General features: G+C 38.2%; 1 protein-coding gene across 1 annotated transcript; it reads left to right on the forward strand.

Moving 5' to 3' along the window:
- Positions 1 to 9,353: 9,353 nt before the first annotated feature.
- Positions 9,354 to 12,309, forward strand: LOC115677830 (ankyrin repeat-containing protein BDA1-like). Its single transcript, XM_030601048.2, has 2 exons — positions 9,354 to 9,941; positions 11,566 to 12,309. Exons 1-2 carry the CDS (start codon positions 9,354 to 9,356, stop codon positions 12,307 to 12,309), a joined length of 1,332 nt encoding a protein of 443 aa, XP_030456908.2.
- The last annotated feature ends 1,178 nt before the right edge of the window (positions 12,310 to 13,487 follow it).

A 13,487-nucleotide genomic window follows, 5' to 3' on the forward strand; every position in this document is an offset into this window, starting at 1 on the left:
GTTCAACTCAACCCAATAACGCCGCAAATTATTTTAATACCTAGTGATGTCGTCTTCACCTTGTTCAAGAGTGCATATTTTTTTCTCGAGGTGAAATATGCGGGGACCATTAGATGGTGAAAAATGTTCACGAACATCAGTCCATACTTCCGCAACAGATTCCGTGTACAACACGGTTGGGACAAGATCTTGGTGGATGGAATTCAGGATCCATGATAGTATCATGTTGTTGACGCGAACCCATGAGGCATATGTGGCGTCGGTTGATTGGGGTTTTGGGATAACTCTCGTGACGAAACCCATTTCGTTCTTTGCGGATAAAGCAATGGTCATGGCTCGTGACTAGCTGTTATAATTATCACCTGTCAAAACCATGCTGACTAAATTCGAACCTGGACTATCCGAGGCATGGAGGAAGAACGGACTGTCGATCTGTTCATGATCTGATGTGTGGCTGGAGAGTTCCTCAGTTCGGGAGTTTTGTTCGGACATCATAATCAATCCAAAAAAGACGGTGCCCAGAAAAATCAATCGAAGCAAACCGAATGAAAGATGATTGATCTAAAGGAGAAATGGACGGATGGCTGGTGGCAGCCGACAAAAAAAAGAAGGGCCCAATGATCACTTGGCTCTAATACCATGAAGAGAAAAATGGAAGGGAAAGCCTTTTTCATATATTGATTCTGTACAATTACATTGATGTATTTATAGTCTAAGAATGTAAGTAAATAGAGAATTAATATAAGAGAATTAAGAATTTCCTATTCACTCTATCGATCACAGATTTATCTAATCAATCAGTTCTTAATTAGAATCGGCACCACAATCAGGATCTTCAAATATATCTTCCAATAATAACTCTAATATATATAAGCCACCAGCTTGAGGGGGAGTGTTGGAAGATATGCTGGAGATATGATTAACCAGTCCGGATTATAATTGATACATTAAATTAGTCCGAAATTATAGTTGATTGGATGAATCGATCTAGGATTAGAATTGATTCCATATTATTCTCCTAGGAGATATTCTTTCCTTTTATTGTTCATATTTGTATTATACATTGAGCATTGTACATGTAAAGAAGACAAGCCGAAATGCAAAAAATACAAAAGCTTCTCCAGTCTTCTTATGGAATTCTTCTTCTTCGATCCTTCCTTCTTTCCCTTCATTTTGTGTCAGTAATCTCCATGAACAGCTCCACCATGTCGGCCGTCCTTCACTTGAAGCTGAAGTCTTGAGATAAACAGGACGTCCCACTACTTTGAACCACCGGAATAGGTTCATCTAACGGTTGGCCCCAGGCTCAATATATGTGGCGCCACTTCTTTGTCCCCACCCAGGTTTCTCTTCAGCCTTAGGACACCAAGTCAGTTTGCAATCGCGTCTATAGCCAGCTGCATCCCATCGAATTGCTGCTCCAGGTTCTGTTGAGATGCTTGACGTTAAAGCCTGGGCCCCAATCTTTGTCAACAAGATCTTTGTCAATGAGGCAATTTTCGCTCCTACCAGACATTACATTACCATAGTCTTCCATATTCTAATATCAACCGATGCAGTGGAGATGAAAAGCATGAGTCACAACTCTCGCACACATGCATGCCTGAAAAAAATATGCATGAAGGGCCTAGAGAGAAATCTCTTGATGCCAGCTCAGTGATGGTGATGGTGATTTTGTTGTTGGTTGCAGGCAATTGGGGAAGGTAAGAAGAGGCAGTGATATGCAGTGGTGGTGATGGTGATTTTGTTGTTGGTTGCAGGCAATCGGAGAAGGTAAGAAGCAAACTGCAGAAGGACGCAAGGGTGGTCGTGATGGTGCTTTTGTTGTCGGTTATGGGATAAGAAGCGAGGTGTGGGTTCGAAAGCACACACGTACAATACACACGAGAGATAGAGAGAGAGAGAGAGAGGCTTGAATTACTTGCCTTGTGGCAACGTCATTTTCCTCCCGCAAATGTCGTAACAAAAAGACAAGGCAGAGATAGTTGCCTTTAATTGATGGTCCTGTTTAATTTTGTGTGCTGAACACATGGATCATGACATGAGCAGGCTTGGGATTACTCGCCTTGTTGCAACGTCATCTTGAGAAACAGTAGACTTGCGCAGATTTTAATGAGGCCCAAGCTCAACACATGCTCTAATAAGGTATATTTATTAGGAACCAAGCCAAGTCTCGCCAAAAGGGTCCATTTTGCAATCAACATGACCTATGCATTATCTAAAAGATTAACCAGTTAGGTGAATGTACGATTAATATTCAATCATTTTAACAGTTCCTCTCACGTTTAGGCTTTTATCTGTGACTGAAAATAAATAATAAGTACATCAAATAGATATCTGTAGAGATTTGAATTCAAGCTCTTCTGCTCGATACATGAAAGAATTGGTGGCATCACTGTCAAATATTCTAAAAACTTATCATGTTAGATGAAGGGTATTTAATTTTTAAATGTTTTAATAATAATGTGGTTCCACATAATAATTGATGATGTTGATGATTTTTTCAGTTCATGGTCAATTAATAATTGATGATGTGATGATTTTTTTACACAAAGGCCGAGGATAGTTTCGCATACAATAAGCTCAAAACAAATTTATCCATACACAGCTTCAATGGATAACTACAAAAAAAAGTCTTGACATCTATATATGAATGTGAGTTCAATTATAAATTTTCAATTCAGCTATTTAGTCATAAACTTTTTTGTGATTTACCAATGTAGTTCTATTGGCAATTTTAAATTGAAATTACTAAAGTGGATATCGACCGTTCTACGAGACATGACTAGAGTTTACGTTGACAATTTTTGTAATATTTAAATAATTTTTCTGAAATTTCTAATAACTTTTTTGAATTTTTTGAATTTTTCCGTTTCTTTTTTGCTTTTCGTTCTTTTCTTCTTCTTTCTTCCATTGTGGGGTCATGGCGAGGCAGCCCTCGTCCCGATTTGGTAAGGCCCCAACAACCCTCACCGACCACAATAGGAAAAAAAAAAAGAAAGAAAAATGAACAGAAAAGAAAAAGAAAAAAGAAATTAATAAAAAACCTAATTTTTTAAAAAAAATTGCAAAATTGTCCACGTTAGAGCCAACTGAGCCATGTAGGACGGCATGCGTCTACGTGAGCGATTTCCTATCAAAATTAATGGTAATGACATTGGCAACTTGTTGAAAGGTTCATGACAAAAATGGAAAATTTATGACTAAATTGATATCCGTACAATAAATTTATGACTGAATCATGTAGGATGGCATGCATCTACGTCAACGATTTCTAGTCAAAATTTGTCAGAATGATTACATTGGTAATTTATTAAAAAATTTATAACTAAATTGACCAAAATAAAAAAATTTATAACTAAATTGATATCCATAAAATAAATTTATGATTTTTTGAAAAAAATTTCTCGCGTCATGCTTAGAGATGCGAGCTCCACGTGCTATCTCCATGCCACTTCATACTTAAAGACATTTAAGATCTTGGCTTTATTGCTGCGGGGTCATGTGATATATAGAGCTGCCTTTAATTAATGAATTGAAGGTCCAACTAGTGATTAGTTTAGTCTCTGCTAAAACAATGGATGACTTGAGCAGATTTTGATTATATGCCCTGTGGCAACGTCAGAACAGACACAGTACAACACTCCTACGTTTTCTTAAAATCTTTAAAGGAGGCCGGTGCCGAATCCCACGTTTCATTTTGAATTTCAATTGATTCTATGATAAGTCGTTTGACTCATGTCGTAAGTTATATGAATCGAAATTGTCTGATTTTATGTAAATAACTCCAGAAATTGGTATTATTTCAAGATGATAAGTAGACCTATAAAAATTATCACATCAAAATATTATTTCATTTGTCGAGTGACAGGTTTTGTATATCACACTATATATAAATAAATTTCGAGTTTTTGGGCTTTACACTAATTGAGAGAATGGTAAATGGTCCACGGAACAAGCTCTCTTCGCCTAGATATGCAACACTCACTTTCGGTCTCCTATCAACCTTTAGGCTAGATGATTCTTGGGCATTTAGATCAGTAGGGAAAGGGGAAGAAAAAGACAGAAGGCTTTTTGCATGTGGTTCAACATGCACCCCCTTTTTCAGTTTATGGTCATAGAATGATTGATGATGTGATGATTAATTTACGCAAAGGCAGACGAATATTTCGAGTACATATCCGCCCACGGATTCACGCACAGAGCTGGATGCTCTCTCTGGAGCTTGGTTTTGCTGTGTGGTCATGTGATGATTTTTTAGCAGGAAGGCAGCAGACGAATATTTCGAATCCAATACTCTACAGAACAAATTTTACGACACACAGTTCCATGCATAGAGCTGCAAGCTCCACGTGCTGTCTCTATTTCGCTTCATATTTAAAGGCCAGACAAGTTTTGCACAGAAGAAGCAACAAGGTACGGATAGTGAACAAAAATGGTGATCGGTTTTTCGCAAATGCCGATGATATTGGTGATTGAAATTTTAGCTTTTGACGAACATAATCAACAACATCGTTTATCTTCTCCATAGGGTACGGGTTCTGAAAGCCCTACTCGACATAAATATTAGGACAACTCAATCCTGCTGACATTAGTTTGAATTACATGGAGGGGAAATAAATTTACGTGTGTGTAAATCAAATAGCAGATGATGAACATATCTGTAACGATTGCAAAAACTCCGAAGTGGATAAGCTCTCTTGCAAAACAAGGCTGCCCGAATCTATCAAGGAAAATTATAAAAGCATTAACCATCTCAGTGAACAATCGAAAGCAAGAATATATGTAGTCAAACAGAGAGAAAAGAAAGTAGCGCATTCCCTCACCATGTGGACAGTAGAAAGAGAGAGAGACCGAATCGAAATGCCCCAATGGGAGCAGCAGACCTTGCGAATGTATCAGCCTTCAAGAAATCGACAATGCCCATGTCCCTAACCCTTGTACTCTGATTGTAGTAGTAAATAACAATCTTCTCCTACAGCAATCCCAAATCACAGAGCAAACCTCTTCATCAAATATCTTCCTTGATTTCCTCGGTTAACACATTGTATTCTGCTTCAGTTGTCGACAAAGCAACCGTCAACTATTATTGTGCTTTCCAACTGACGATCCACAAAACTGAAAATATAACATATCAAGGACCTCTATCTATTCAAGTGACCAGGAAAATCTAAATTTACATAACATGTTATATTAAAACATAATTTGATATATTGCATCTTCTCAAGAAAATAAATATAACGAAACCTTATTTCATAATTTTAGAGGATCCCAATGGATCGACTAAATAGAAGAATTGCTTTCTTTTGTGTAGATTCAAACTGTTAGATGAATGTGTGGTTTAATATTTAATTATTATAATACTCTCCTCATGCTTAGTGTGGTCTTTTTTTGTCTAATATTAAACGTGGACATATTTAATTGGGGAGGCAAATGGGGCCTAGAAAGATTTGAACTCAGGACCTACAGCTCTGTTACCACGTGAGATTTTGGTGGGATAATTGCCAACTATTCTAAAAGCTTAAACTGTTATATGAAAGTGTAATTTAATATTTAATTATTCTAACACTATTTTTAACTTGTGGGGTTGGTCAAACTAGAGGTGTGTAAAGGAACTGGAAACCACCAGGACTGGATCGGATCGGAACCGGTGGCTCCCATGGGGACCGGTCCGTTTCCCAGTTCTAGGCATGGAACCATCCACTTGGACCGAATGGGTAATATATATAATTTTTAAGAAAATTTCCAACCAAAAAAGAAAGAAAACGTTTTAAGAAAAATGAAAACCCTGAAATCCCTAATCTAAAACTCAACAACAATTAACTAAGTGCTCGTTTCGTCTCACTCTCAATTTGTCTGAGTCGTCTTTCTATCTCTCATTCATGATCTCAACTCTTAAGCTCATCGCTCATCGACTCACGATCTCAACTCTCAACTCCCATTAATTTATGGTTACAATGCATCCGGGAACCGTTCATTGCCTCATCTCTCTCGCTTTGGAACCGGTTCCTAAATTGGACCCTTAATGGGCGGTTCTTGGTTCTATGGTGGGAATCGCCCACCCGAACCATGCTCACCCTAGGTCAGACAACAGGTTTAGTGGCTTTCGGATTTGTTGATCGCCATTTTCCTCCCGCAAATGTCATAACAAAAAAACAAGGCAGATATAGTTTGCCTTTAAATTATGAATTTATGGTCCTGTTAATTTGTCTTTGCCGAGCACACGGATGACATGAGCAGTTTTGGATTACTTGCCTTGTGGCAGCGTCATCTTGAGAAACAGTTGACTTGAGCAGATTTTAATGAGGCCCATGCACGTTTCACAGTTTCTTTTTTTGGTCAGGGCACATTTCATGGTCGAATCTCAATTGATTATATGAGAAGTCGTTGGGCTCATATAATAAGGTATATTTATTAGGAATCGAGCCAAGTCCCGCCAAAGGGTCTTTCTCGTAATCAACATGAACTATGTGCGTTATCTACAAGATTAATTTGTTAGGTAAATGCATGATTAATATTTAATCATTTTAATAGTCCCTCTCACGTTTAGGCTGGACTTTTATCTATGACTGAACATGAAAATATATAATAAGTGAGGCAAATAGAGATTTGTAAAAATTTGAATTTAAAATCTCCTGTTTGATATGTGAAGGATCTAGTAAAATCACCGTAAAATGTTCTAAAAACTTAAATAGTGAAATGAAGTGTGTTTAATGTTTAGATATTTTAACAGTAACAAACTCTCACCTCCTTTTGCATACTCACAACCTTTTCTCTACATGGTCAATAGATAAATGATGATGTGATGGTTAATTTACACAAAGGGCAGACGAATATTTCGAATACATATCCACACAGTTCCATGCATAGAGCTGCGAGCTCCACGTGCTTTCTCTGTTTCACTCCACACGCAGTTCCATGCATGGATGACGTGAGCAGATTTGGATTGTTTGCCCTGTGGCAACCTCATAATGAGAAACATGGCAACACTAATCCACACGTTTCATATTAAATTTCAGTTGATTAAATGAGAAGTCGTTCGACTCATGTCATAAGTTATATTTACGAGGAACCGAGCTCAGTCCTGCAAAAAGAATCCATATAACAATCAACACAAATCTATGGGTTACCGAAAAGAGAAGTCTCACATACTTTATATTAAAGCAAATAATTTGCCTCCATACACTTCACCTCCACGTTCGACTCCTTTGTATTCACCCCGCTTGTTTTCATTCCTTCCTTCCGTTTTTTCTATTCCGTTTTATGAGATCGAAACTGTCTACTTTTTAGGTAAATAAACTCTGGAAATCGGTATTATTTCAAGATGATAAGTAGACTTATCCAAAAATATCACACGGGGGACATCATCAAAATATTGTTTCGTTTGTCGCATGGCAGGCTTTGTATATCATTAGGGGTGAGCAAAAGTACCAAATTAAACCAGACTAAACCAATCAGTTCCTAAATTTTGAAACCAGTGAATATCGGTTCGGTTTCCAATTCCAAGCATGGACTCGGACTAGACCGATTTTTTAAAATTCTTATTATTCCAAATTTCCAAAATTTTAATTCTCATTCTTTTCTCGCTCAAAGTCAGTCACGCGTGCTCGCCGCTCACGCCTCTCACTCTCACTTCTCTCAATGTCTACTACGCAATGCTCACGCCTCCCTCGCGGCTCCATGCCTCATGCTCACATCTTTCTTGTGGCATAACGCCTCTCCTTTATGTATTTAGACTATGCAACAACACTTGCAATCCAACAGGGCATTAGGAGGAAAAAAGGAGATACGGTTGGTTCCTGGATCAACCTTGGAACCAAACCGGACAGGTTGGTCCAGCTCCCGAGTGGGTCCCGGATCCGGTAGGCCGGTTCTTGATTCCACAAACTGGAAATCAGCTTACCTTGAAACCGATCACATATCATGCTATATATAAAGAAATTTCAAGTTTTTGGGCTTCACACTAACTTAGGGAATGGCCCATGGAATAACAAGCTCTCTTGGCCTCGATTTGCAAAAATCATATTCGGTCTCCTATCATCCTTAGGCTTTATCATTCTCGGGCACTTTGCATGTGGTTCAACATGCACTCCCTTTTTCAATTTGTGGTCAATTAATGATCGATGATGGATGATAATTAATTTACACAAAGGCAGACGAATATTTCGAATGCATAGAGCTGCAAGCTCCACGTGCTCTCTCTATTTCTCTTCCTATTTAAAGACTCTCTAGATCTTGTTTTTGCTGTGTGGTCATGTGATGATAACAGAAAGGCCAGTCGAATATTTCGAATACACTACGCTATAAAACAAATTTTTACCACACACAGTTCCATGCACAGAGCTGCAAGCTCCACGTGCTGTCTCTATTTCGCTTCATATTTAAAGGCCAGACCCGTTTTACACAGAAGAAGCTACATGTTACATATAGTGAAAAAAATGGAGATACTTCTTTTTTGAAAAAATCGATTCTACTGGTGATTAAATGTTAGTTTTTGACAAACATTTGCAGAAAGCCCCACTCAACAACATCAGTTATCTTCTCCCTAAGGTACAGGTTCTGAAAGCCCCACTCAACATAAATATTAGCACAACTTAATCCTGCTGACATTACATTAAATTATCTGGAGGGGTTATAAATTTACGTGCGTGTGAATCAAATAGCAGATGATGAAACTTCTTGAAACTCTTAAACACAATCTCATCTTCGGGTAGAGAAAGGAATGCATCTACTACTCTTAAGTGTACAAAACTTTTTATGTTGCCTGAATAGTTTATGTTGATTTATTTCAGCTCAGTTAATAGAGAGACTTTAGTTGCAGTTTCCTCTGATACTGAAATGTGTTGGCTCCCTGAACATGATAGTGGTTCTTTGTGGAAAACCCAATTGCCAACTACATTACAGAGGAACAAGTGATGAAGAACCCACCAAAGACTCACCAGATTTTAGATATTAATTTAATATTCTTGATAATAATAGGGATAAGTGCAGAAACAGGACTCGAAGTTTGAGCAGTTGGTCAATTGAGGACTTTGAAAGGTTTTGTTTTGGCCACTCGAGGACTTAAAATTTGAAAAAAGCTTTAATTAGATGTCAAGTTTGCCGTTCGTGGAATTCAAACCTTTGGAATTTCTATACTTTACACAGTTTAAGTAGTTACCATCACTGCGTGATAGGACGGGGAGAAATACCACCCGACCATTTAAGTTGTTTCTAGGGGATAAATCATAAAGAATGACTCACTTAATTAAGTTTTGGTCGACTATGGCACTATTTATGATTCTGCGAGTCCTACTTCCATCCATCATCAACGAGCACAGCCCCTCTTCTCCTACATTTCCCTCGTCAAAACAATGGACCCTCGGCTTCAACAAGCAATAGAAAATGATGATGTTGATGAGCTATATCGCTTGATTGAGGAGGAGGGAAATATCTTCGATTGTGCATATGAGAAACCCTTCGCAAATACTCCACTACACGACGCTGTGGACAAGGGGAAGACTCAAGTGGCCATGGAGATGGCCATCTTGAAGCCATCGTTCGCTCGAAAGCTCAATCGAGGGGGTCAAAGCCCTATGCACTTGGCTTTGCGAAAGAAGCATTATCACACCGCGAGGGCACTGATGACGCTCGACCCCGAGTTGATCAGAGTCCGAGGACGAGGCGGGATCACCCCTTTGCATTATGTTGCTGGAGAAAAAGGAGACAATGAGGACCTGGAGCTCCTAGCTGAATTCTTATGCGCTTGCAAACCATCCATCGAAGACTTGACGAGCCGCTGCGAGACTGTGGTTCACATTGCCGTCAAGAAACGCAACTTGAAAACATTCAAGGTTTTGTTTGGATGGCTTAAGCGAGTTCATTTGACAGAAATCTTGAATTGGAAAGACGAAGATGGTAACACCGCCTTACATATTGCCGTGTCTGAAAAGCAGCCCGAGGTATGGTTCATTGATTTCCTTGTTGTTCTTGCTTTTCTTATTTGATCCTTGAATTTGACATAATCTAATCCAGGAACAAATGTTCCGATAATGAAATACCTGGGCTTGAAAATATATGGATTTATAAACATTTAGAGAGAGAGAGAGAGAGAGGAGACTTGTACTACATGTTTTGCAACTTTTATCATGTATTATTTTTATCCAACGGTTAATATTTGTCTATAAGTGTCTAATCTGAGGATTGACATTTGTTATATTGCATGGTGTTGTGTATTGTAGAAGTGTCCATAAATTTGCTTGCTTCGAGTGATCCACCAGAAACACAAGAAAGATTCACAAAAATGATTTATCGAGTCATGGGATATATTGTAGGTGAATATTGTAATAATTAGATTGTCTTGAAGGCTCCCCAGTAAAAAAACACACACACAATTGGACACGTCCATTTATAAATCTATTTTGTGTTTTGGAATTGCTAATGGATAATATCACAATATTATTCGACTTCAGAACTCTTTATATTATGAAATAAATTTTTTAGAGATTTCAACCTCAAAATTCTACCGATAAACTTCATGAAATAACCCATCTATTAAGTTATCGCAATTTCATGTTTGGTAAGAAAATAATCATATTCAGTGATGTATTTTTCAAACAAATTTTTTTATTTCAAGGCTACTAGTGGGAAAACTATTTATATTTGGCCTAATAATGTTTTGGTACGAGGATGTAGAGAAAAGGGAGGGAAAACATAGGCGGGATGTAGACTTCACCCTGTTTACAGTTAATAGTGGAGAAAAAACAGGGATGATAAAAGTTGTTTCGCTTTGAACCCCTTATCAAACTCAAGTTTTAGCGAGCTCTAAATATCTCTAAGTTGAATGGTTTTGGACGAATAATTTCCTTCCAACTCCTTCCATCATAATCACCTCCAACCTAATAATTTATTTCATTCTTTTCTATTCTTTTATTTTTCCTATTGATCAGCGAATTCTCTTTCCTTCTCTCGAAATCCGTCCATCTGAACATATTGTACGAGATTGAAGCTAGGGAATGGAAGCTAACATGGACAACCCCACACAACCCTAAAATAATCACTTTGCGGACGGGAAAATTACCCCATGATTAGTTGAATGTTATGCGTAAATGATAAAAATATACCCGTCCAAGGTAGTCTTTCTCTTTATGTAAAAAAAAAAAAAGAAGGTAGTCTTTCTATTCATAGCCAAAAAACTCATATATAAAATACAATCAAATCCTAAACCTTTCAGTTGACTTGATTAGGTCCGAAGCTTTTGTGAAAAATCATAGTCATTCGGATCATTACTTCTATGAATTTGACCATGTTACAACTCGCACGGGCAATTTCTAGCTTTCACGTAAATAATTTTGGGGGAGATGACGAAATCCCACTTTTTGAAAAGATTCGGGACTTCGTTCACTGGTTGACCATTTGATAAATAAGGTTTTGTTCCCGCAGTGCATCGGTCATTGCATCACTAGCATCACTCAAACCTATATGGCATGAGCCCACTTTGTGCCCAATAGTGAAGCTAGTGACAAAGCATTGATTGAAATTGAAGGGCTACATACTTCATTCTGTTCCCTTTGCATTTCTTTTCAGATCATCAAGCTGTTGATTGGGTATGTCAAAGTAAATGCAAAGAACTTCCAGGATAAGACGGCTCTGGATATCTTCCAAAAGAATCCTAGTGGCGATCAAGATCTTGCGCAGAGGTTACGCCGTGTAGGATGTGTAGCAAGACTCTTTACCCTCAACCTCTCTCTGTCACAGTTTTTAAGCATGGAACTAACTATCTATGAGAAGCTCACATTTTGGTTTGGCCCCCGAGATGAATCTGCTTGCAACATAATCCTCGTAGTGGCTGCCTTGATTGCGACCGCGACTTATCAAGCCGTTGTCACTTCACCGAGAGGATCCTGGCTGGATAACTCTTCAAATCCCCTAACCAGTTCTAGCGGCAATGCTGTTGAAGTACTGCATCAAGCCGGAGACATTATCCCGAACAGCTCGAGACCATACCAGTTCACGGCCCTCAACGGTACGATTTTTTTGGCCTCTGTCACCACAATCTGGATCACCGCTATTCCCCTATTGCCCCACAGTTTCATGGTTTACGCGTTGATGATGATTCTCAGTGTTGCCTACTTTGCTACCACTACTATCGAACTCCCAATATTCGATGAGGCCACAGGACACAACATGGTGATATTTTGTATCGATATACTGATTGTCGTGTTGGCGATCCCCATGTATTTGTATTTATACTACAACCAATTCCTGTGTGGAATCGATGCCACAAGGAGACGCATCGGCAACTTCCTAGAACTCAAGGATCGGAAATAGTTTGCAAGCTTTATTTACTCTCGAGTATTCTTCTCGCATATGCATATAATCAATGTTTCTAGTCTTGAGGTTTTCAAGGACTAGACTCTTTTTATTAGTTGCATGTGGTGGACTCTTTTGATTCCTCAATCCCCAAAGACCTTTAGTACTCTTGCATGAAGTTGGGACTTCGAACAGCTTTTTTCCTTAATTCAACTTCATAAAATGACATGGTGGAAACGAAAAGCATTCGTAACTCGTAAGCACGAACGCTTGAAGTGTAGATGCACAAAACACAGAGTGAAATTTCTCAAAATTTCTTTATGTTTCTAGAAAAAGGAGAACCGTGTGATCTGATCAAAGAAAACAACAAAAAACACGGTTGTGACCCCTTTTTTCTAAAACTTACTATTGAATAAAGTAAAGGAAAAAGAAATATTGAGAAATATTACAAAATAAACACACGAGAGAGAGAGAGAGAGGAGGGGGGGGGGGGGGGCGCTAAATTAGGTCAAGCTTTTCTTTTATTGTGTGATCGAACATGCATCTACTCTACTCTACGTGTAATCACACACAAATGAAATACTTGACTCTGTCTTAGCCTCCTGCTCGAGTCAAATTGCGTGGTGTCTGCCTGGTGTAACCTAAAGATGGTGTTAGCGAGCACCCCAATTATTACACAAGTAATCCCTTAATTTTGCCAATAATCAAGATTGAAGATGCCTAGTGTTTATTGAAGTATCAAATTAGAGGTCTTTGAAGTAATTCCCACGGATTAATTAATAATCATTGAAAATATGCGGATTGCAAGAATTGACGAATCAGACACAACTAAGCTCGATATATGCTAGAAAAATCTTTACAATGACAGATTCAACATCGAAAATCCAACATAAAAAGAAAGAAATTGACTGGAATACTATATAGAATTACCCCGAAATAGAAGGTTGGATGTGAAAAAGATAACATATAGATCCAACATCACCAATTTTGCTTTCAACATCTTGTCTTTAAAAGCCACCTCTCAAATGACTAACCACGAAATACAAGGTTGGATGTAAAAAAGATAAAATCGATACCTACTAAACCCGAGTCCATTGCTATATATCACTACTTATCAAGAAAGTATGATATGATAGATTTATCATATGAATGATAAGTAGTCAAACTCAATCGTAAGTTAAGGAATGCATGGAAAC

The sequence above is a fragment of the Syzygium oleosum genome, unplaced genomic scaffold (genome assembly GCF_021117445.2).
Source record: "Syzygium oleosum isolate NSW1041296 unplaced genomic scaffold, Sole_v2.1 Sole_v2.29, whole genome shotgun sequence".
Lineage (NCBI taxonomy): Eukaryota > Viridiplantae > Streptophyta > Magnoliopsida > Myrtales > Myrtaceae > Syzygium > Syzygium oleosum.